Consider the following 24,722-nt stretch of genomic DNA (forward strand, 5'->3'; position numbering starts at 1 on the left):
GCTCAACTCCCGTTGACTCGTCACTATCATTCATGTACACTAAGACGGCGCCGCCGGGTCGCGCTTGCTGCAGCGATACGACAACAGAAAACGCGACGCCGGGCAAGCAGGAAACAAGCCAACATGGACGCGGGAGAGCGATTATGACAGCGAGAGCTTCCGAGAGTTGGAATGATCATCTCTCCGGCGGTTCGCTTCGGGTCACCGACTTGCTTGGACGGATGACACAAGTGGACGACACGTCCACTCCTGCAAGGGCGTCGGGTGAAGGGGGATTGAAGAGGGGGTGAAATGAGAAGGTATAAAGCAGCGCCGCATTGTCGTCGTCATGATCACAGTCGGGGTTACCCGCTCTCCGCTGTTGGCTTTATGTGTGGACGGAAGAGGAAAGTTAATAGAAGACAGATCAGTGCATGGCTGGTTTTAAATATCTTATTACTGATGATCGGTGCTTCAAAACAATGTATTATTTGCTATACATCAAGGAAGGTTAAACTAGAGAAAATATTGTTCAGTTCTCTCACTGCTCGAATAATTCCATGCATTGGGTATGAACCATGCTCAGTGGACAACAACAATAACACAGCCAGCCGAATGTTTGTTTGTTTGGAGCCTGTCGACTCTGGCACATAATCACTGTGGCGGATTGGCCAAGAAAACTTGTTGTAGCCCGTTTATAATGATATCTTTGATTTTAGTTCTCTGCGATCTTTATGTTGTTTTGTTTTCTTTGTTTGTTTATTGTCCGAGCGAATCTTTGTCGGGGTGCGTTGCTGCAGCTTTGCTTGCGGTGAACGCCAGCCCTGCTTTTCGTGCTTGATCGCGCGATAGCTGATCCTTTTCTTTCTTTTTGCTTGAGCTGTTTAGTGCGATGCTTCATTCTTACTTTCCCATACTCACTGGCTTTATCTCTTCTAGCCAGAGTTTGGCGGCTTCACTTTTGTGCCGGCGCCTGCTTTATTGAATAGCGTTGGTCATAACGTAACCCTCTCTCTCGCCCAATGTTGTCCGTGGCTGCAGCTTGCAATTCAGAAGCTAGCGCTGGCGTCCGTCCAATCAATGTTACTTCTCTTCATCATCGTAAGGGCGTCGAGTCCTCCAGGAGTTATTGTACTTTTCTTTTATGTTTGCTTTCTTTTATCTAGCAACCTTTCAGCCCATCTAGCGTGTAACGTATGGTGCTTCCGCTCTTCGGGGCTCCTGTAGCGGGGACATGGAGGGCTTCGCGCCACGTCACCCCTGCTTTTCAGGAGAGGAGGGGGGGGGGGCTTTAATTTTGGCTGTGCATCTGACACGACGTGCGCGATACAGGCTAGCTAACGGCCGACATCCGTCAGCCTTAACGACGCGTTTCACACCGTAAACACGGACGTCGGACACACGCGGTGAATGTTCGAAACACGTCATCGCTAACTTTGCATTTTCTCCGTGATATTTTTTTTGTCGATCTTTAATGAAGCCCGTGATACTTTCTAGTGTCGCTAACCTTTTAGGCGCGTTTCTATAAATTATCAATGTTTGTCATGACTTAAAGAGCTCAGAAGACACACGCCACGCCTCTGCTTGTCTTAGCTGCATTGTTTGCGTATACGAAGTTACATATTTTATTATTGTTTGTCAGACGAGGTTTTTTCGCTCTTTTCTTAGCCACTTATACACTTTACACTATACTCAGACATTTCTGTTTGTCCTTGTCTTCAAACAGTTTTTGAGGTGTATTGTTTTCTTGCTTATAGCGAGTTATTTAGCAGCCAAACTTACACTTCAGTCGCAGTTCGTATGACAAAATGGCCGCCTGTCTGTAAACAAACGCCACACTTTTGGGTACAGTACATTTCTTGGGCGTGGGTGTGCGCGCATGCAAAACACCATTCTCGATATGATGCTATTCGCCGAATGATAATTGGACACTTTCTTATTTAAATGACCCAAAAGGTTATCCTAGTAGTTCACTTAAGCGGCTGTCCCGCGCGCATTAGTTGGTGTGCAGTGAAGCTACATTTACAGAAACGCAACCGAATTCATCGTTGACCGAGTTGCGTAACGCGCGCTTAGTGCGTGGCGCTCGCTAAAGCGATCGCATCTTCTACTTCGCGAAAATACTTTCAAATAGACCTTGTTGTAAGAATTGCGTCTGCCTTTGAATCTCTCCTCTCGATAAGGGAAGTTATCTTTGGCGTGGTACAGGTTAACCCTAATCATAACAAGTCACCGCCTCGAATGGTTCACTTGACCAGACTAAGCGCTCCACATCCAGGTAATGCTAGCAATCTTTTCAACAACGATTTCAATATTACAGTATATGCCCGGCGGTATTCAATGATTGTTGCATTTTTGGTACCTTCTGGGAGAGAGAGAGAAATAATTGTTTATTTCTAAAGAGTGTTCCGAGTGAGGCTTGGTATCACCCTAACGTGTTTTATTTTCTTTTTTCTGTGCCGCCTATGCAGCGCTGTATATCCCAGCCTTTTTTCAGCATGTACCAACTATCGCAAATTAATGCGTGACTGAGCTAGTTAGAAGCATGATATCCAAAGCTGAGTATGGGGTGTCATCTACACTCACTTTATACATTATATAACCCAAGAACGAAAGAATGCGCAGGGGCCATCAGGGCACCCGGACCCTGCCCTCTAAACCCGCCCATGTTCACGGCGGTTTTTTTTTTTTAATATTTACCCGTTTCATTTGGTGTCGATCTGTTTTGCAGCTGTTAAACAAATTGCCATTCAGTTGTGTGCTATATTGCATCGATGTTGGGGTTCTTATGTTGAACCTAATTTCCCTATGATGGTACTACAGATAATTATATAGCATCAATTCGTCGCGCGCCATATTTCGCTGTTAGCGTTGCCGGCTTGCATCCTAAACCGCTAAACGAACAGTGCTGTGCTGGACCCATAAGCTTGAAACTGGTTCGGTTGGTTTATTCAAAGCTTCATCACTTCTATTGATGTCGTAATATACAAAAAATGAGGAAACGCATATTTACCGCCGAAAATAGTAGCGCCCATATGTCTTACGTAAGAGTCACCTAAACAACGTCTGGTAACCTTGTCTAAATCACTCTCCACGGTGCCCCAGTGCTCATGGTGCTCGCCTACTGACTCCCAGGTCGCGGGATCGAATCCGAGCCGTGGCGGCTGTGTTTTCGATGGAAGCGAAAATGAATAAGGCTCGTGTGCTTATCTCTCATAGTCAAATCGGGCTTTCGGTACGTTATACTAAAACAAATATTACTATAACCACGTTTTAAATCGCCGATTTTGGCACGAATTATCGTCTGCACATGCGGTTTCATATGCTGTTTTAATCCTGCTGTCGCGAGTCGCTGTAACACACCACCCGCATGGCAACAGTAGCCCTACGGAAACAATACGCCCGCACATTCAAATGCACTCGTACTGCGTGCGTGCCAGGGTTATGTTTCCTCGTGGTTTGCGGTCCCGCATTGTGCGCCTGCATAGAAGATCTAGACCGCGTTGTGCCTTCCTCGAGTTAGCGTGGCCTCTCCAATCTCGATGCCATCATGCCGTGGTCGCCGAGCCTACTGAGGGGGGTCGTAAAAATCGCGGCCGTAACGACCACGCATAAAAAGTCAGCTCGCGTGCATTATAATACGACCGCGTGCAGCCAAGCCACGCCACCCGGGCTTTGTGGAGATGCGGAGTAAAACTTCGTGGTTTTAATGCGTTCCTCTCTTCGTATCGTTATGAGAGGCATGAGAGGCCAAGGGTATCGCACTAGTTCCCACTTGCATTGTTTTATATATCATTTCTCTTTCCACAAAACACGGTAGCCAACTGCATTTCTCTTCTTCTTCATCTATCTATCTATCTATCTATCTATCTATCTATCTATCTATCTATCTATCTATCTATCTATCTATCTATCTATCTATCTATCTATCTATCTATCTATCTATCTATCTATCTATCTATCTATCTATCTATCTATCTATCTATCTATCTATCTATCTGTCTATCTATCTATCTATCTATCTATCTATCTATCTATCTATCTATCTATCTATCTATCTATCTATCTATCTATCTATCTATCTATCTATCTATCTATCTATCTATCTATCTATCTATCTATCTATCTATCTATCTATCTATCTAAGCTAATACTTCACTCTCACTAACCGCTCAACAAAATAGTCGTCTATTTTTAAACACTTATGTGTACTGTATTTGCGTACACTTAACCTTTCGCGTTGTTTTTTTCAATGTGCAGAAAGAGTAGCAAAGCACGATCAGCCATGTTTTATCTCCCCGACTTCAGTTTATCTTTTTTATCTCTCTCAGGTGGGAGTAAACAAATTAATTGATTGTTATGCTGGGTTTAACGTCCCAAAATTACCATATGATTATGAGAGATGCCGTAGTGGAGGGCTCCGGTAATTTTGATCATCTGGGATTCTTTAACATGCACCCAAATCTTGCGGGCCTACAACATTTCCACCTCCATCGAAAATGCAGCCGCCGCAGCCGGGATTCGATCCCATGACTCGCGGGTCAGCAGCCGAGTACCTTAGCCACTAGACCAGCGCGGCGGAGCAGTGAACAAAAGGAAGAAAGAAAGCGAGAAAGAAAGAAAGAAAGAAAGAAAGAAAGAAAGAAAGAAAGAAAGAAAGAAAGAAAGAAAGAAAGAAAGTTCTAAAATTCCTGGAGATATCCTCCTCCTTATGTAGTATCAAACTTAGAAACTCATCATGAAGTTGTAAAATTCCTGGAGATATCCTCCTCCTTATGCAGTATCAAACTTAGAAACTCATTTCTGAAACTTCGAAGGGCAGCCATCGCCATACGTATACGCTTGCTCGTTGGAGGCATTGCAGACGCTGCGGGCGGTTTTATGAGACACGCCAATCGGGATGTGATGGTCATAAGGCACGCTTTCCTCCGCTCCGCATGGAATCGTTATACGACCATCTTGCACGTCACAGTTAGGAAGTACGGTCGTCTGAGCGAGACCTAATGGCGGAATCAAATTTTATGTTGCTTGATTTGAATTGCTACAAAACCTTAGAAGCGACACCGCTCTGCAGCACCCCTCGCTCTCTGATATAAATTCAAAAGTTAAGATGAAGAAGGCTCCGTTATTCGGCCTTATACGTTGCGCATTGAAGATTTAGTATGGTAGTGATCACTGGTGGCAGCTAAGCAGCCTCGAACAATTCCGTGGTTCTTGTACTTTAGCTGGGGCTTTAATCACCTAATACCCAGTGGTGCAGTGGTCGAGCAACACGTGGGTGTAGCCAGGAATTTTTTTTTGTGAATGGTGGGGAGAATCATCTATTTTTATGTGTTTCTTCGGGCGCATGTTCCCTTTTGCGCGTGGATATAGACTGGAAAGATATTTTTGGTGTAAAGTGACAACATGAAAACTAAAGAAATTAGACTATATGCCGGGCTTCTCCCGTTTTCTTTCGCGCTCTCTGTTTCCTCCACAAACATTTTGTTGGCTATGCACCTACTCACCCAATGTTACGCTATAATAAATTGTGTAAAACAAAAAAAAAATGTTTGAGGAGCAGGAGAGAGGGGGCAGTAAGCCCTTCCCCTACTTTCTCCATCCCTTCTGTATACGCCAACGAAGCAGTAGAACAAATTACTGTAATACAACTGAATCAACTATTTCTCTATCTACCAAAGGGTCGAAAAGAAACACGACAGCCGTAGCAATTTCTTGGGGCCAGTAAAGCTGCGATGAACACTATGCAAAGAAATCTCTGAGCAATCACATCACCGCGCTAAGTGCTGTGTATTGTGGATGCCAAAACGCCAAAAAACACATCGCTTTTAACAAAACACATCGAACTTGATTGATTGATTGATTGATTGATTGATTGATTGATTGGTATGTAGGGTCTAACGCTTCAAAGCCACCGTATGATTGCCAGAGACGCCGTAGTGAAGGGCTCCGGAAATTTCGACCACCTGGGGTTATTTAACGTGCACCCAAATATAAGCACACGGTTGTAAACACATCCAACTTAACAAATACTTTGTGCGAGAAGTTGTACTACAAAATTCACGCGCGAATCCTCGTCTGTGTCTTTTGTACATTGACGACAGTTGCGTCATGGGCGTCGTCATAGGATCATTCCGAATCGTCCAGGATGTGGGCTCTTCAGGGCCTCAGTAAGGTTTTCGTCATGTCACGTCATGTCATGTCATTATGGGTGCGGTGCGCATGTCATATTTTTCGTAGTAGACAATAGTGGTTAAAACAGCAGAAAAGTTTAGGAAATCATAAAGTAAGACGAATTGCACCGATATAGACACAGGATAACAAAATCAGATTGTTCAAAGGCACTATCACGTTGCACTGTTTTGTGGGAATCTGCGACTGTCATTTCAAGCCGTGGCAACCACATTTCAATTTGCGTGCGCTCTTGGGAAACCGTATGCTACGCAAAATTAACGCAATGTCCCCATTATATGTACTCCATATTCAGACAGTTTTTTTCTTTTTTGACTTAATTGGTTTGTGTTCAAACTTATTCTACTTTTCATCTGTGCTCGTCGCATGTTGGTTACTATGTATACGCATTTATGGTTTCAGAGTATATCGCATACATCCAAAACATCTTATCATAAAATGGGGGGGGGGGGGATGTCACAAGTGGGGCACTGATAGACGACTAAATCATGAAGGCGCTGTACAGTGTTTGTTGCAATTACAGAACTAAATCATGCAGGCATAGTACGTTGCCTTTTTCGCAGCCAGGGTACGGGCGCAGATGAACGAAATACGGCCGTTAGTGATTGCCCTAACCACGTTGAGAAACCCCACCGCCCACCCGGAACTTTCCGATCCTCCCGCGGAAAAACGTTGAGCAACGATTGGATTTGCGTCTACCGTGCTACTCTATAGGCGGCGCGACGTCTATAGTGTTCCTTCCCGCCCAGCAATGCACCACGGAGGCATTGATTTAGTTTGGCGGTTCCCATCAGCCCAGCGCCGCCGCGTGATAGCCACAAGTTCCTTCTTTCGTGCCTTTCTGCATGTGGCAGACGACAGCCTTGGCTGTCGCCTGCTCACTTTTTTTATCTTTATCTTTTCATTGCTGCTCCCTAAGGGTATCTATCCACTTTGCGCCCGTCCCCGATTCCCGCACTTTCTTCGTTGACTTCCCGCTCATCCCCGGAGGCACCGAATCTAATAAAGCGTTCGTCCCGTCCCTTCATAGTCCCGCCTTCTGCACTGTCTCGTAATAGGTTCGCTGCGCAGTCTTTTACTTGTGGCGGTGCTCAGTCCTTATCATATACCCCGGCTACACACCCTCTTTGAATTTGTCGTCTGCTACATCGCGCCGGCGTCTTTCGTCTGTTTTTCAAAGATCCGATCGCTAAGGTGACGTCTATTCCCTGCGTTGACGTCCGCCCCCTACTTGTAGTCTGCCTCCTTATAAAGAAAGCAGACGACGTACCAGCCATGCCCCTCCTACTCGTTACAGGAATGTCGTCTCCTTCGAAAAAAAAAAATGTAACCTAATAAACGGCCGCCTTTCAACTTGTCTCTTAAGTCTCCTGAAATATCAACGTCCTATGGGTCTCGTGCTCCTTTTATTTTCCTTCGTTGAAATTCATTCACGCGTAATAGCCTTACCGCCGCAACCAAATCAAGCGCAGTGTTTCATATTTAAAGTAATTTCTTTCCCGCCTTCCCGAACTTTGTTTTTTTTTATGCAATTTATCTTTTGACTTTCTCTTACCTTGTGTCTTCATCTTTACATTTAGACTAGGGTCGCTTCCGCTAGGCTGGCTTTCGTTGGCGAAAATTTGATTTATAGCACAAAGCAGCAAGTCATTCTGCATTTCTTCGGACTGACGTGTAAAGTTTTCACGCGTGAGCTGTCATAGTAATGTGATCAAGGGCTTGTCGCCGTTTTCACTCACGTAGCACCGCGAAGAACCTTTATTCTTTTACTAAAGGATATGGAAGACAGCGAATCTATTCGGCTGAAGGCGCAGTTTGACCAAAACTTACTTCGTGGTCGCTGTTATGAGGCTTGACCAACGCAACTTCGTTCTATTGCACCTGAGGAGACGCCAAGAGCTTCCTTACGTATAATTCGGCATATAGGTGAATCGAACTTACGCTTAGGCCAGCGAAAACACAGCGGGCGTTTATTGTAGTCTTTAGCTGGAGTGTACTAATTGTAATGTAACTTGAATGGAATTGAAGTGGATGACAAATAACCATTTGTGTTGGTGGCATTGTTCTAACTGCCTGGCCTAACTGTCTACTCGATTCGTTTCGTTACATCTGATAGGTGAATGAGCCCCTCGTAAAGAAAAACCTCATTTCCGTGTCCTCTGAGAATCTGCGACTTTTCGTAAGCATCCGCTTGTGACTTATACTCGGTAGCTCAGTGATGGAAACGTGATACTCAGTAGTTCGGCGATGGAAACATGATACGCGGTAGCTCGGTGATAGAAACGTGGTAGTCGAAGCGCGTGGCTTCTGGCGTTAATGACGCGGGTGACGGTGATAGGTGAGAGCACTCGTGACTTATGTTGACTGCAGCTGGAAGACGGCCGTTCAGTCTTTGGTTCTCGATGGGGCCAGCAGAGTGCTGCTCGCCATGGCGTCAAGACAGTGTGCTCACGTGTGGCTTGCCACGTGGAGTGGTTGGAGCATGCGGGAGCGCTTTACGAAGTATTGCATCGCTCAGGCTGATCCAACAAGAACCACAGACTGAATGGCTGTCCCTCGGATGTCGTCTAGATGTCTCACGAGTGCTCTCGCCGTCACCCTCGCCGTCACCCTCGCCATCACCGCCAGCATAATAACATGCGAGGTTTTACGTCACAAAACTACGATATTATTAACAGTGACGCTCTTGGTTGAGAGCTGCGGAAATTTCGATCATCTGGTGTTTTTTAACTTGCTCTGACATCGCACAGTACACTGGGCCCTTATCCTTTTGCTTCCATTTAAATGCGACCGCCGCAACCGGGATCGAACCAGCGACCTTCGGGTCAGCAGCCGACAACCATAGCCACTGATCCACCGAGGCATACATAATCTCCGGCAGCCATGCTCTTCGAGTATCCCGCTTCAGCCACAAGGCATAGTACTTTCTTACCGGCCGTGGTGGTCTAATGGCAGCCCGACTGCTGGCCCAAAGGTCCCAGCACCGAATCCCGGCCGCGACGGTCGGAAGTCGGAGGAGACGAAATGGTGAAGCTCAGTGCACACGATTTCGATACACTATATGGATGGTCAAAATTTCTGGAGCACTACGCTACGGCGTTCCAGATAATCTTGTAAAGGACTTTGACGTTTACTTGTGTACCGTACACAGCGCAGTCTTATTTCAGTTTCAACCTCATAATCGTGTGGTGGCTTTGAAGCCTAAAACCCCAGCCATTATCACAGTACTTTCCTACGCGCCCATTCTTAGTCGCGACGTCCATTGCGTCATCACATTTCGCCGCTCAACAATTGGAAGCTCGCGCGATAAGCTTCACCGCAAGCAGAAGTCAGAGTGAGCAGCTGTGTAATTCTTTCTCTTATCACGACGACCGCTTGTTCTCTGATAAGCAGCCCAGACGTCTATCGCGACTGAACACGTCATCTTCCCGATAGGCCAATTTCCTCAATTACGCACTGTGCAGGGCTCGATAGAACCTGTATCTATTTGTCGAATGTCTTTATGTACACATAGGTTTAGATAAAGACTCGCAATCTTTCGTTTTGCTTCAGCAGAGGCAGGCATCACTCATCCTATACTTTGTTGCAAGAGAGCTACCGCAAGTTTACGCAACAGATAGCACTGTGTTTCTGCCTGGTTATTCTCTTTTCTATTTACTGAACTTACGAAGCTGACAATGGTAAACGTGCTTCAACCGTTTGTTGAGCTGCGAAGAACCAAGGACTGCGTAGCTGTTGCATTGACAGCTGAGAGTATGCACCCGTTCTTCCGTCGTCGCAACTGTGTATCGGACACATGCGGAGCGTCCCATGTTTTATCGCTATAGCCAAGAGAAAGGGTCCATCTCCGTGATCAGACTCGAAGATTACCGCCAGATGTGGATGGATGAGTGGGTGTATCGATCGTACGCAGGCGATTGCTTCAGTGCAAGAAGTGTAACTTACAGGATTGTGTGATGCGTCGTTCTCAGCACCCAACGTGCTTGGACAGCGCACACATTTGAGGGGATCGCCGCGGTATAGTTTCGGTTTTTTCTGGTGAATCCAAGGTGCCTCATGTAGTATGCACGCCGCCTGTGTGAATGTGAGTCCACCACTGCGGGCTTTTAGGTACGCCCGGTAAGTGTATCTTATCTCTTCTCCGGTCTTGTTTTTACTCGTGATGGGCAAGGCGATGTGGCCATGAGAATGTCGATTTACCACAGGAATATGTAGCGCTCAATGGCGCAGCCAAGAGGCCACACTCCGGGAACATGAGCCCCCACTACCCCGTCTTAAAATTTATTTTTTTCTATGGGACACAGAGTACTTTCTCTCACGCTTGCCTACGCGACCCGCACTTCGTATTAAAAACGTGCCCTTACTGAAATAATATTTATTTTATATTGCGTAATCTCGCCCGCACATCTCCAACTTGGCAAGCTTAGCCTACGACGAGTACACGATGTGGAAACAAACTGCAGTTACAAAGAGAATGCGATGCACAACACTCCAGCTACATTGTATTATATCGCAGGTATACAAATAATGAAAACAAAAGAGAAATAAAAACCTGTCAGTCCTGAAAATTGACTTACCTTCATTTTTTTCTTTTTCTTCTTTCCGGTTTTAAACCTCTCGTTGGGCCGTCTTTGAACGGGCGCCCTTTGAACGCATGCCTGGCGCATATGTTTTCGCCAGGGTGACACCGTGGCCTGGAACGATAGCTTCTTCTGACAGCCCTGTCCATGGAATGCGTTCTCAACATTCGCTTCCGCGTGGTGAAACCCGCTGAACGCGTTCGTATACGTTTCCTTGCGGCCACGCAAGGACCTCTCTTTTCCGGCGCATAAACCACGCGTTATGCAAAGTGTAACGGCGCAGTCACGTGATAAAATAGTGCACCGCTTCCCGAAGGATGACTCGTTTCCAGCTGTCGTATTCATGGAGGCACTTTTTTTTTTGTCATGATGGTACAAGAACGACCGCGCACAGTTTTGCCACTTACTTCGCTACAATGCACGCCGGTTCGCTGCTCTTGAATCCCATGCCCCGTTTCCTCATTTGCCTTTCGTTGTGTGCTCAGCTATGTAAGGAGCATAAGACCTACTGCACGGAACTCGTACGTTGTTCGAAACGCAAGCAATGTGTCATGAGGACACGGCGTGTGTGTTCGAGCTCCGTCTACTGCTCGTCACGTAAGTTCCGTTCAACGTTTGCATACCTATACGTCGTTCACTTCGGTCTGTGCAAAAACTTGGCAATATTTCTTTTTCTTCGGTTCGTATCCCGTTAGCGAATTTAATATTCGACCTCGACACTTTGATATGTATCTGTAGGCGTGTGTTTGTATTTGTCTGTGTATTTATGATAATACAAAGCGAAAATTTTATTTTGGTGTACAGATGAGACGGGTTGGGGGCGAGAAGTGTGGAGCATAAGACGGGACACAGGGAAAAAAAAAACATGATAACACACCGTGACACGCAGTGTGCCACGTTGCCCAGCTTATTGACGGGAGTAGAAATACCCTATACTGTACGTTTTGACGACAACACAGCGTATTCCAGCTGTCAAATTGCAGGAAAAACGCATGACAGCGGCGCTAACTCAAATCTCGAGAACATCACCGTACACGTGGGGATCTACCAACAACAATGTGCATGAGATGGGTTCAAAATATTTACAAAGACATCACTTCACACGTACCCTGTCACTCTGATACGCTAATTACTTTTTTGATAAGGAGATGAACACTTTGGTTATAATTACACCGCTCGCTTAGACTTGTGGTGGTGTGAGCTTCCGTAAAGAGGCGGGCCATTCTATTTTTGCTTCTCGCTAAGATGATCCACTAGTAGAGCTATGGTGCACAACCTAGATGGTTGTAGGGGCGGAGGTGGGGGGCACTGTGCGACTGTGTTTGCAGAGTTTCGCGCACCTACCGCATATGCCCCGTCACTTCCCCACTTTATATGAAAATTCTTGTAGTGCAGATGTTGGTTTGGATTAATTCTGCTAATATATAGACGCAAGCTTTACACCACCCCTTTGTCTAGTAAAATAACATTCTAGATGGAACCAACGTGCGAAATTTGAGAACTAACTCGGTTCTGGTTTAGACATAGCAAACGTGACGAGAGCCCTAGCTGGCTCACTAACGCGATGCACATCGACAAGGACGTGTTCTAAATACGGGACGAAAGCTCTTTGATTGTAGATGTTGGTGGTGGTGGTGAAAAGATTTATTACAAAAGAGAGCGTATGGGCCCCCCAAATGGCCTTATACAGACTAGGTGGCATCCTCAGTCCAGGGCGTCATTAGACAATACCGTTGCCCTTGCTCGGGCAATCGGGGCCTGTTGGGCCCCAAGGTCGGAGCAGCTAAGTAGCGCCACCTCCCAGTCCTATCACGTAGGGTTGGGGAAGAGAGAAATGGCTGCGTTTAGCTGACAGGCCCACACCACATGGTATACATCGACTGTCTGCCCACAGTGCTTGCACCTGCCGGTGACTGTGGGGTCAAAATATTGTAATATCGCTGGGCATAGCCACGTGTTTGTTTGGCGCCGGTGTAAAATTCTTTCTCCCGCCTTATCCAGACCCTGGGCAGGGAGTGGATACCGGCGATGCTGAGAGTGATAGTATTCCACAATTTTCTTGTGCGTGCGCAGTGTTAGTAGCGGGGTCCAGTTCATTGGGCTCGAATGAGGTACCCGGCGAATGAGCGCTCGGGTAGCCGTGTCTGTGGCCTTGCTACTTCGAAGTCCTTGATTCCATACCACGCGTTTTGGGCTTGACCGTGGGTGACCTCTTGGCCTGCACTTTACAGTTCTAATTTTCAGCCGCAGCGTACTTCTAATAAAACAGAAATGTCAACCCTCATTCATTGTTAACCTTGCGGGGTGCTTTGTTACGGAAACTTTTTTGTCGCTTTAATAGTTTGGTCGCGATGGTTCTGTCATCAAAGGAAAAAAGGAAAAAAAGAAACATTGAAGAGAGAAAATGAACAACCCGAAGAATGATGACCGGCATCAGTGACCCCCCTCCCCTCCAAAAAAAGCGATCTCCAGAGTGTTCACATATAAACATAATATTTTAGCTGCTTTGATTGTTTTCCTAACGGATTTATGGACGTTTACGCTGTTGCTACCGCCTACTCTCTGACTCAGAATTTATGACACCGTTGTTGACGGCTTCTGGCTGAAACATTTTTTATCAATTGTGTAGTGGCTACTGGCAACAATATAATATATAAGATAACTGCATCCTGCTTTTTTTCGCCGTGACGTTATCATCATTTTTCTTGAGCTGCGCTCGCTCTGCAGATGGACAGGTCATAGATCTTACACCAACTCAGCCCTTTCCTCACATATTTTCTTACGTTTCTTTTTAGTTCAGTGCAAAAAAGTTGAAAGCACTTTTTGGAGGGAAGCCATTATGACAGCCTGGACTCATCGGTCCCATTTTTCAAACATAACGTCCACGAACTTCTGAAAGTTGAATATCGGAACCCTCTGTTATTACAGCCTATGTAGAGAACTGCCGTTTTCGATAGTGGCCTCACGTCGCAAAAACAAAAGGGCTCGCACAGGAAATAAATTAGAAGCAGTGCATTAGGCAAAGTCCTCCGCTGCAAGCGACCACGATACTGGCTTCTCTTTTTTCCCGAAGATAACTGTCCAGCTTTTCTTTATACGACAGCGAAGTGAACCAGCCTGCATTTCAGATAAAATGCAATAGGTTAGAGTTAGCGATTCCATTCTGTTACCGCCAACTTAACGCTGCAGATTTCTCTATTTCTTCGTATGCTCGTGTTAAGATATATTCCGTGAGTTTATGGCAGGGAATTATAATAGCAGAAGATTTTGTGGTGCTGCCTACTTTTTTGTACTGGCTGTGGAATAACACTGAAAAATGTCTTATTGCCAGAACGGTATAATGGCAGGTCATTTTAGCGCCTTTTCATCGATTAACTATTTATTGGCTGTGTCAACAGCAATAGTTCATATATCCAGTCATGATGATATTTAAAGGTTTAAAGCAAGAAAAATAAGAATATAATATTGACGAAATATCAGCCGTATATACCTTTAAAGGAATCACCTTCTCTGAATTGGACTTTCCCAAGTTTTTGCATTTGCTACCTTCGTTCTTTTTTTGTGTTACGTTCCACAGGAAATAATACAAATGCCTTCAAGAATAAGTATTACGGTTCGATTTAACTTCCCGCGTGTTTGAAAGGTTTCAAAAGTATTCTAAACGTACTCCTTTCGATTCTCCGCAGCTTCGACGACAGCAGTTCCATCAGCAGCGGCCTGAGTGACACCTTCGCTGAGTTGAGCACCAACGACAACCTGACCGACTCGTCGCTCAGCTCGGACCCGTACGGATGTCTCAAGAGACGACCCCACCACCCGGGCATGGCGCCTTCGGGCACGTCCTCGGGAGCCTGCAACAAGGGCATGCCGGACAGGTCTAGCCGGAAGTCATCCGATCACCACTCCTCCGCATCCGGTTCCGCTGTGGTAGGCGGCGGCGGGATGCTGCCCACGTCCATCCGTAGCAGGAATGCGAACGTCAAGAAGACGGACAGTTCCATGCAGACGGATTCGAGCGCGCTCGTGCAACAGGGAGCGGTGCCGCCCCACCTGCAGTCGTCAGCCAACTGGAAGAAGTACATCCAGCAGCAGGACTTGCAGCACCAGCAGTCCAAGACCAACTCCACGGAGTCGCTCAAGTCCAAGGAGAACAAGCGAAGCGGCGGTCAGTCGTCGAGCAAGTCCGGCAGCAAGTCGGTGGCTGACAGCAACCGCCATGAAGCGGTTCATTCCAAGACCGGTGGCAAGTCGAGGACCGGTTGCTCTTCCTCCGGAAGTGGGGAGACAAAGCTGAGGTCGTATTCTGCCGACACCGCCATGATCGGAAGCGACCTGGCGTTGGACAAGATGCGCGCTTCCTCCGCTGGCATGGGGGCTCCCGTCAGGTCTTCCGGCATTGAGTACGCCTCCACGGCGGTAGTGGTGACAAACCGGAAACTTCCGGGACGTCCGCCCAACGTGTCAAGCTCTGGTCCTCCGTCCGCTTGCATGATGGCACCCGGGAAGCGTCCCTCCAGCACGGCGTCTTCCGGAAGTGGCCGCAGTGGGGGCAGTTCTCAGGGAAAGAAGGATGGATCGGCGGAAATGGATCAACAGTGCCGGACGTCGAGCCTGACGAGGACAGGTGAACTTCCGCGCGGAAGTAGCCGATCTTCGCTCGAGCGCAAAGTCAAAGTGTCCGGAAGCACGCAGACGGTGCCGGGCGTCAACGACATGTTCGTGTCGGCCCACTCGGACTCGGAGTACTGTTCCCTGGGCAGGTCGTCGGGAAAGCACGCAAAGCAGTACATACAGGTGGGCGCCTTCACACACTTCCATGTGTTTATCGATTGAATTTACGGGAACTTATCGATTGAGTCGTTTTATGTGTCTAGGTAGTGAGTGAGTGAACGAGTGAGTGAGTGAAATAACTTTCACATGGACGCAAAAATTACTGCGACCGTAATTGAGTGCTAGAACATCAGACGCGTCATTAGAAGGTCTCAGGTTCGGTCACTGCAGGGGCAGCTAGGTTATCTTCTCATACACTTTTCTTTCTTCACATTCACATTACAATGAGCATCCAAGCCACTGAAGAGTTTCAGCGTGGCAGATAGATCACGCGAGGTGACGCCAACAGACAAGAAAGGTGCTTTAAAGGGCGTCGCCTCGCTAGTGGGGCTGTGCGCCGTCAACTGTAAACTTTGACCTGTAGTGGTCGCCTCTGCTCGCTCGCTTACTTCTTGAGGGAGGCTCACAGATGTGTATCATACCTATGCAACTGTTGTTATCTCAGTGCAAAGTTCGCGATGAAGCCATTGACCGTGCGAAGGTCACTTCGCTCTCGGCAGCGGCCATATTTGCTAAATGAGTGAGCTGCAGACATTTTTATGTACGAAGTTGCAATTTTTTTCTATCCTATTGATTGCTCCGCCCTTGCGACGAAACGGACTTTTTCTCACACTATGATCCATTTTTATTCAGTTTGCTCTAGCACGTTGAAGGCTCATGTGTGTTCTTTGTTTGTTTGTTTGTTTCTTTTTTTATTTTTGTCCATATGGTGATTGTCGGGCTTGCCTCTCGCCCAGACGGCCTTTGGTCCAACTGGCTCACCCGCCTTGGGTACAATGCGGGAACGCATCTACGGAACCAGAACGTTGCTCAACGGCTCACCGCCTTCGTACGCCTCCAATTCGGATTATGTCCTCCTCTCGGGCTTCCAGGTAAGCCACTGCCACTGGTTTATTCTAGTATGGTGTAACAGGTATTCATTTTAGGTATATTATTATTACAGCGGTATTCAGACGCGAAACCTATCCTCGGGGGATAAATGCGGAGCCTGTTGAGGTCAACTCGCGAGGAAACATCCACTTTATCTACGATGCCGCGGTGAATGCGCCCTTTCCTTGTGGAAGAATCGCGAACCGCTTCCTGGTCCCGGAGGTCTTTGTTCTAGCAGCGCCAGTTGTCCCGGCCACTACCAAAACCCTACCAAAACGCTAAATGCCAGCTCTGTAAAATGGAAAAAGTGGCTTTCTATGACACATGGCCCCCGCTCACGCCGCTTGCGGCCTGAATGTCCAACGAGACGGAATGTCCACCGAGACGCAATGTCCAACAGCGGACATTCAGGCTTTTTGGACATACAGTCTCGTTGGACATTCCGTCTCGGTTGGACATGCAGGCTCGTCGGACATTCCGTTTCGTTAGACATTCCATCTCAGTTGGAAATTCAGACTCATTGGACATATTCAGTGTCTTTGGACAGATATAATATCACACAGAGGAGGTGAACGTAAGGGGAAACTAGTGTCACCAGACTACTCTGGTGGCTTGTACCACCCGTTTCACCAGCTGCTGAAGACGAAACCGCCAGCGTGCTGTTGCTCTCTCCCGGAGCAAGTTAACAATATGGCGAAACGCCTGCGCGAAATTCCGCCACATCCCCCTCCACGGGGGATAGTCTGACCTGTAGGTCAGAAGCTTCCCATTTCCTCCGAATAGGTGCGTGGTGTTTTTACATAAATCCGTGACGCCGTTGTCACTCTATCCGCGATACAAGCCTGCCCTCTGATGATCCCTCCGCTACGTGGATGCCCCTGAAAACACACGTCTTGATAAACAGCTCCGCTAATGAAGAAAAGCCCGTGTGTTGACGTAATTACATGAAGAGGCTTGAGGTGCGGCCTGACCGGCGACCATAGCTGGTTATGCGCTCGCTCACTAGACACCGATTGGCCACCCTATTGTGCAGCACATTGACAGCACCTCCCACATGAAGACCCGATCGACAGGACGCTATTACGAGTATCAATGATACCCAGTGCTGTGTCATGTATGTTTCACTGCCACTTAGTTGGTGCTGTTCCACAATAATGATCGCGAACGAACTAGCCGAACCCAAGAATCCTTCTGAAAAGTGACTGGACCTTCTCATTATCCTGCAGCATGGTACGACGCCATTGAGGGATAGGCCGCGGCTGTCAGTGCCGTCGGCCAAAGGCTCGGAGAGTGACAACTACATGACGCTGGACCACTCGAGCCCGTACGCGTGGCTTCGGCACAGCCCTACGTCCGGCTCGGCGTCCGTCGCCTCGGCACCCGTGGGCAGGAGTCCGTTCGCGGCTGGCGCCGGAATCGCCGAGGCGGACAGCATGGAATCGCTGTCTTCTACGGCGTCCAGCGCTCATGGACAGGTGAGTGGTGGCCGAAGCATAAAACAGTTAGAGAAGCACAGATATTTAGGTGAGTTTGCATGATCCACGTTGGAACTCAGGAGCACAAAACAGACGAGATATAAAAGAATGAGTACAGGGTGCTCTTCCTGTGGAGTCCTTCTCTTGTAACTTGCCTGTTTTGCGCTCCTAAGTAGACACTTGTGCCAATTAATTTGTTTGCAGTACGGTATGTGACCAAATTTATCTTAAAAGCCTGCCATCTAGCACGTACACTGAACAATTGTCTATGCACAGAACATGTATTACCGAAACTACGCATTTTATATTTACGTCACCGTGGCTGCCATTGCAGGTTGGTCGACATGCGGCTTAAACTCGAACGGTGAGATGAGATTCGTGCCAGTGCACCTCGCGTTCTCCCTTGGCGTGGTTCGTGAACAGAGGGAAGCGGGGAGACCATAAACACAACTTCGTCTCCACTGCACTGACACTCTCTAATAAGATGAAAGGTCATGCTTGCCACCATCTTAGGGAACCCAGCGCAGAGAATCTGTCTGGGACGTTACAAAGAAACTATGTATTGTCTGCTGTTTGCTATTGTAACCGTAATTTTGTTTCATTTGATGTCAATGCAGTGAGTCAAATGTCAACAGGGTTGATATTTCTCGCCGCCGCCGCTTTACTCTACTATATACAAATCTAATCAGATGATGCAACCAGCTTGAACTAACCCCCTCCTCATCTGTGTTTCCTCCTCCCCCGTGTCCTAACATCACCCACGCACCAATATCCCACCCCCAACTCCCAAACCCCGATGACCCGAGTATAGTGGTCGTCTGTGGTGTTATCCCCCGGTGGCCGGACGCTCGACGTGGGCGGCCGGCGTCGCCGTCGTGCCGCCGACGTCATCGTGTCCGGCACCGCCACTTGTCCCGGTCGCATAGGCCGCTCCCAGCAGGGCTCCTCTAGGTCGGTCAGCAGTGCCCCACAGACGCCACCCGAAGAGGACGACGACGATGACTACAGCGGCTGCTGCCCCAGTCCCGCCCCGGAACCCCCCGCAGCCCGAACCCCCTCCTGCCCCCCGTCGCCCTTGGGGCGACAGGTATACACGCACGGTTGTCACACCTCTCCACCTACCTTGCTCTGCACGATGCCTATGTTTTTTTTCTGTCCACCTTACCATAGCCTCGTCTGGAGGATGCTATAGAAGCATAGAGGAGGCTGACCTTACCTACTACCACTGTATGGAAGCAAACCAGGTGGCGCCTGGTTATACTTCCTGCATTCCCTGTGCTATTCCTCTCTCTATGCACGATTTTCCCTTCCCTGCCTCAACAACGCGTAGAAGCATGATAAACAGGCATGAAAACCGACGTCGCGTCACCATGCTACGACCTGTAACACCTGTTCACGAAAAATAGTTGCACTAGTTTGTGTTGAGGGATTTCCTGTGACATAGTTACTAGCGCGAAAAAAATACAAAGTCTAATAGAAGAAAGAGTTCAGTAAGGGGGTAATGCTCTATCTTGTATTATCCTTCTGTCCACTCAGATTTTTCACGCATCAATAACTACGTCACAGCAGCCTTTTGTATCTCGCGCTTGTGCGTCAGAGATATTAGCTTCTGCGGCATTCCGCTTACGTAGAAGGTTGTGCATCTCTCTCTGCATCTATACCACACCTGCCTCCAGCGCTTCCTAGCCCCCCTCTTTGTAGGCCACTAGGCGTAAATCAAGTAGATGTGCAGTGGAAGTCAAGGCGGGATTTACATGCGGTCAGGGGAGCCGAATTCAGATGAGGAAAAATATTTATAAAAAATCAATGCCCTTACGCGCGATGCTTTTGGCCGTGGAGATGTTATAGTGTACAGCATCAGAGTTTCGCGTACGCCAAGCTACAAGACGCCAACGGCAGGATGAAAGAAAGAATACGAACCTGTCTTTAAGAGCATGCAAGTAAGTTGTTGCTACTTATGTACGCAAACATTCTTCGGGCTTCTCCTGGACATAAAGTACAGAGCTCCTCATTATTGCTAGCGATAAACAGTTTCATCGAATATTTATACCAAGAAAGCGCAACGTCCTCGGGACCTAATTACTTGCCCTTATATCGTCGACGCAGGCTGCCTCCCGCTACATGTACCTTTCCTCGCCGCTGCACAGCGCGGCCTCCATGGGTGCTCGCAACTCGATGAGCATGTCCCACTACGCGGGGGGCCTCGTCTCCAAGATGGCCAACAAGGACGATGACGGTGAGTGGCACGTATTAACCGCAAGCGATTTTGGGGGCGAAGCTCCCTATGCCGTGGGTCGTGCGTCCGCGATGTACGTAGAAGTCGTCGTAGTAGTAGGTAGCCACGGGCCTACTAGAGGAGCGGCACGCGCGCACCCTTTTCAATTGAGGAGGAAAGCCACGAACGTTAATAACAAATAAAAAAGATACTTGTTTCTGATGAAATAACTTACAAAGACGAGTATTAGTGACTTAATTTACAATAAAATTTGCCTTGAATTTGATTATACCAAAAAAAAGAAAACTAGTATCAGAAGGACGCACTTGCAGCACTATCTGACCAGAAAGGGTTCCCAAGTTAAACTCGCTGGGCGTAAGGTCCTTGGTTTTAGCAACGTTTGGCAAGGGTTCGGCTGGAGTTCCATGAATATAGTGAAGTAGTATATAGCAGATCATAGCCATGAACTAGAGGTGGTGAAAGGTTGGAAGTAGGCACGAAGTGCAGGCCGTAAGAAAGTGCGCGAATGCCACCTCTCGTTTAGTCCTTCAAATGTCCGCTGGATGGCGGTACCCCTATACGCCGGATATATGAAGAAAACATGGCAGATGGCGGTACTTGGAGTGTTCACTATATATGGACGCACGGATAGATGGATAGATGAATGGGCGCATGGATGAACGCACAAACGGATGGATGGACGCATGGATGGTCGCACAGACGATCGCACGGATGGACGGAAGCAAGAACGAACGAATGCATGGACCCTTCGCCACACTCATCATCCTGTACTCCGTGGATATGCTGTGATTTTTTTGTGTGTGTGCCATACACTCTAACGACGCAGTCGGCTGAGTGCCGTGGTGCTCTGATGCATATTGCTGCAATGTGGAACCCGCTCTCGATACGTTCCAGGAAACCTGATTCCGAGCCGAACATTAATCAAGCGGAGGCTGGAAAAGCAGATTATCCATTACACAGCACGCGCGTTCATCTATGACACGACAAGGCAACTTGATCTCGCCTAATTAGAGACTAATATTGATGCACCCGCTACGTACAACGATATCCCTAAGCACGTTGACCTTGGAAGCCGCATTTTCCGCATCCCCCCAACACCCCAAACATAACAGGCCACAGGCACGAACCCTACGCTTACTACAAATGCACATGTACCATGAACCTTGCCAAGCTGCACGTTTCCTATCTTGACGCGAACTGGGGAGGGAGAAATTCATGAACGAATAATTGTATAAAGGTGCGCAATTTATTTATTAGTCTTATTCGATTTGCCCTTTTACAATAATGTAAATAATCTATTAAAGCCGCCCTCCTAATCGATAACGCCATCCCTAATTTCCGCTTCCAACTACACCCCTTGACTGGAGCGCAGCAGGGTGAGACTGCTGAGACTAACTTTACTAGAATAAACTCGTTACGTTTATTTTAGAAACGTTGGCCGAGACGCAACTACACCCCTTGACTGGAGCGCAGGAGGTTGAGGCTGCTCAGACTAACTTTACTAGAAGAAACTCGTTACGTTTATTTCAGTAACGTTGGCCGAGACGCAACTACACCCCTTGACTGGAGCGCAGGAGGGTGAGGCTGCTGAGACTAACTTTACTAGAAGAAACTCGTTATGTTCATGCTAGTAACGTTGGCCGAGACGCAACTACACCCCTTGACTGGAGCGCAGGAGGGTGAGGCTGCTCAGACTAACTTTACTAGAAGAAACTCGTTACGTTTATTTCAGTAACGTTGGCCGAGACGCAACTACACCCCTTGACTGGAGCGCAGGAGGGTGAGGCTGCTGAGACTAACTTTACTAGAAGAAACTCGTTATGTTTATGCTAGTAACGTTGGCCGAGACGCAACTACACCCCTTGACTGGAGCGCAGGAGGGTGAGGCTGCTCAGACTAACTTTACTAGAAGAAACTCGTTACGTTTATTTCAGTAACGTTGGCCGAGAGGCAACTACACCCCTTGACTGGAGCGCAGGAGGGTGAGGCTGCTGAGACTAACTTTACTAGAAGAAACTCGTTATGTTTATGCTAGTAACGTTGGCCGAGACGCAACTACACCCCTTGACTGGAGCGCAGGAGGGTGAGGCTGCTCAGACTAACTTTACTAGAAGAAACTCGTTACGTTTATTTCAGTAACGTTGGCCGAGAGGCAACTACACCCCTTGACTGGAGCGCAGGAGGGTGAGGCTGCTGAGACTAACTTTACTAGAAGAAACTCGTTATGTTTATGCTAGTAACGTTGGCCGAGACGCAACTACACCCCTTGACTGGAGCGCAGGAGGGTGAGGCTGCTCAGACTAACTTTACTAGAAGAAACTCGTTACGTTTATTTCAGTAACGTTGGCCGAGAGGCAACTACACCCCCTGACTGGAGCGCAGGAGGGTGAGGCTGCTGAGACTAACTTTACTAGAAGAAACTCGTTATGTTTATTCTAGTAACGTTGGCCGAGACGCAACTACACCCCTTGACTGGAGCGCAGGAGGGTGAGGCTGCTGAGACTAACTTTACTAGAATAAACTCGTTACGTTTATTTTAGTAACGTTGGCTGAGACGCAACTACACCACTTGACTGGAGCGCAGGAGGGTGAGGCTGCTGAGACTAGCTTTACTAAAAGAAACTCGTTACGTTTATTCTAGTAACGTTGGCCGAGACGCAACTACACCCCTTGACTGGAGCGCAGGAGGGCGAGGCTGCTGAGACTAACTTTACTAGAAGAAACTCGTTACGTTTATTCTAGTAATGTTGGCCGAGACGCAACTACACTCCTTAACTGGAGCGCAGGAGGGCGAGGCTGCTGAGACTAACTTTACTAGAATAAACTCATTACGTTTATTCTAGTAACGTTGGCCGATACGCAGATTCCGCGCACGTGACCTCATTTTGCTACTGCGCACAACGCGAGCAGAGAAAGCCCGGAGACAGCGGTGGCCGTGGCCCATAAAGCCATATATGAACCCGCCCCGCCCACCGTCGCCTACGGCATCCAACTCTCAACAAACTCCCCAATGCTTCAAGCGCTAACAGGAGGTGCCCCGTGTGCCCCGACAAGGAAGAAATGAACTCGCCCGCTTCTCTCGCAGTCTGCTGTCTTGAGCTCCTCTCGCCCTCCTCTCTTCTACCGCGTGCTAGTTGAGCGTTGCCGAAGTACACATGAGTTCGGCGTTGCTTGCGTGTTATAATGCGTAATTATTACATATTGGTTGCTAAACTGCTATCTTTCTGATGTCGTAATGCCAAGCAATCAAAAGAGGAGCAGTAAATGCTCTTTGTTTGCTCAAGATGAGAAAACCAAGTCTGCTGTGCGGATTAAATGTGGTGAAAAGTTCTCTAAGTCAGTGACGGAAACTCTTTCAAGATTCTACTTGCGACCATGATTCCACATGTGTTCTAAAACTTAGGAGCTCCGTATATGTCAATGCAATTGCTCATTTCGCAAATTCGAAGCGCATGTGGAATCACTGTCTACAGATTTTTACGGTTTTTAACATTTTATATTTTTTCTTACTTCATCTGCTGAATGAAAAGCTTTTTACACAACGGTAAAATGTGTACACAGGATGCTGCATCACTCCTGTTCTTAGTGACATTTAATAGCCACCTACGGCCGTAAGAAAAAAGAGCAAGCTAAGTCAGACGGGGATGGTAAAAGTGATGCGATGCGTTGACGACTTTTTAATATTTGTACTGCAATAACCCTCCTGACGCGCAGCCTGCTGCTGCTACAATTTTCGACGTGTTCCTCACAAAATTAGGTTGTTTTGAACTGACCACTGAGCTGCCTTCGGGCAACTAACTACGCTTTTTAGACTTGAGGCTCTCATTCTCACATACCCATGTACTACGTTGGCATCGTGCGCCCAGATCGTAAATTAGCCTCCTTCTTTTTTGCATCTGCCCACTTGAGAAGATTGTTAAACCAGGCATTTCATGTCTAGCCATTATCAAAAGTAAATCTACAGGCTTCGCTTCGTAGCTACGCTTTCTTGTCGCATGACCGCTTATCGACGCTCGCTTATCCTCCTCACCCGATACAGAGGGAAACAGGGTCGTCATTGTGGGCGTTTTTGAAGTGAATGGTATAGAGAGGCGCTGTTTGGTGCGTCGCTTTCGGTATTGATTGACATGTGGGTTTAACGTCCCGAAACCACCGTATTGCCACAATTGATGAACGAGCCACTGTGGCTCATACTCGTTTTGGGCTGCGAAGAGGAAGAGAACATTTTCGTGGCTCCGGTTCGGGTGAACTCCTGGCTGTAAGTCTGGTTCAGGGGCTCTCAGCAACCTTCGAAAAGCTTTTGACAAAGCACCTGTAATACGCACAGAGCCCCAGAAATCGGCGTAGGTCGCGCTTATTTGTGGGCACGGGAAAGGCGGCAACGGCGCGGGTTTTCTCCGGATCTGGACGGATGCCAACATGGCTCACAACATGACCAAGGAACTTCAGTTCTTCATATTCAAAATGGCATTTCTCTGATTTGAAAGAAAGCCCCGCTGTTCTGATTGCCTGAAGAACTGCATGAAGGCGCTGGACGTGTTGTTAAAACGTGTCTGCAAA

At 47.7% G+C, this 24,722-nt stretch overlaps 1 protein-coding gene across 7 annotated transcripts in view; it reads left to right on the forward strand.

Annotated features, from left to right (window-relative positions):
- sick (sickie) overlaps positions 1–24,722 on the forward strand; it is a 1,179,025-nt gene that overhangs the window by 979,326 nt on the left and 174,977 nt on the right. For all 7 annotated transcript variants that reach the window (XM_075869563.1, XM_075869567.1, XM_075869568.1 and 4 more), the window contains 4 exons: positions 14,438–15,545; positions 16,319–16,453; positions 17,678–17,926; positions 20,033–20,162. In XM_075869563.1, the coding sequence (XP_075725678.1) occupies positions 14,438–15,545; positions 16,319–16,453; positions 17,678–17,926; positions 20,033–20,162 (1,622 nt within the window). The remainder of the gene's footprint in view (positions 1–14,437; positions 15,546–16,318; positions 16,454–17,677; positions 17,927–20,032; positions 20,163–24,722) is intronic.

The sequence above is a fragment of the Rhipicephalus microplus genome, chromosome 7 (genome assembly GCF_043290135.1).
Source record: "Rhipicephalus microplus isolate Deutch F79 chromosome 7, USDA_Rmic, whole genome shotgun sequence".
Lineage (NCBI taxonomy): Eukaryota > Metazoa > Arthropoda > Arachnida > Ixodida > Ixodidae > Rhipicephalus > Rhipicephalus microplus.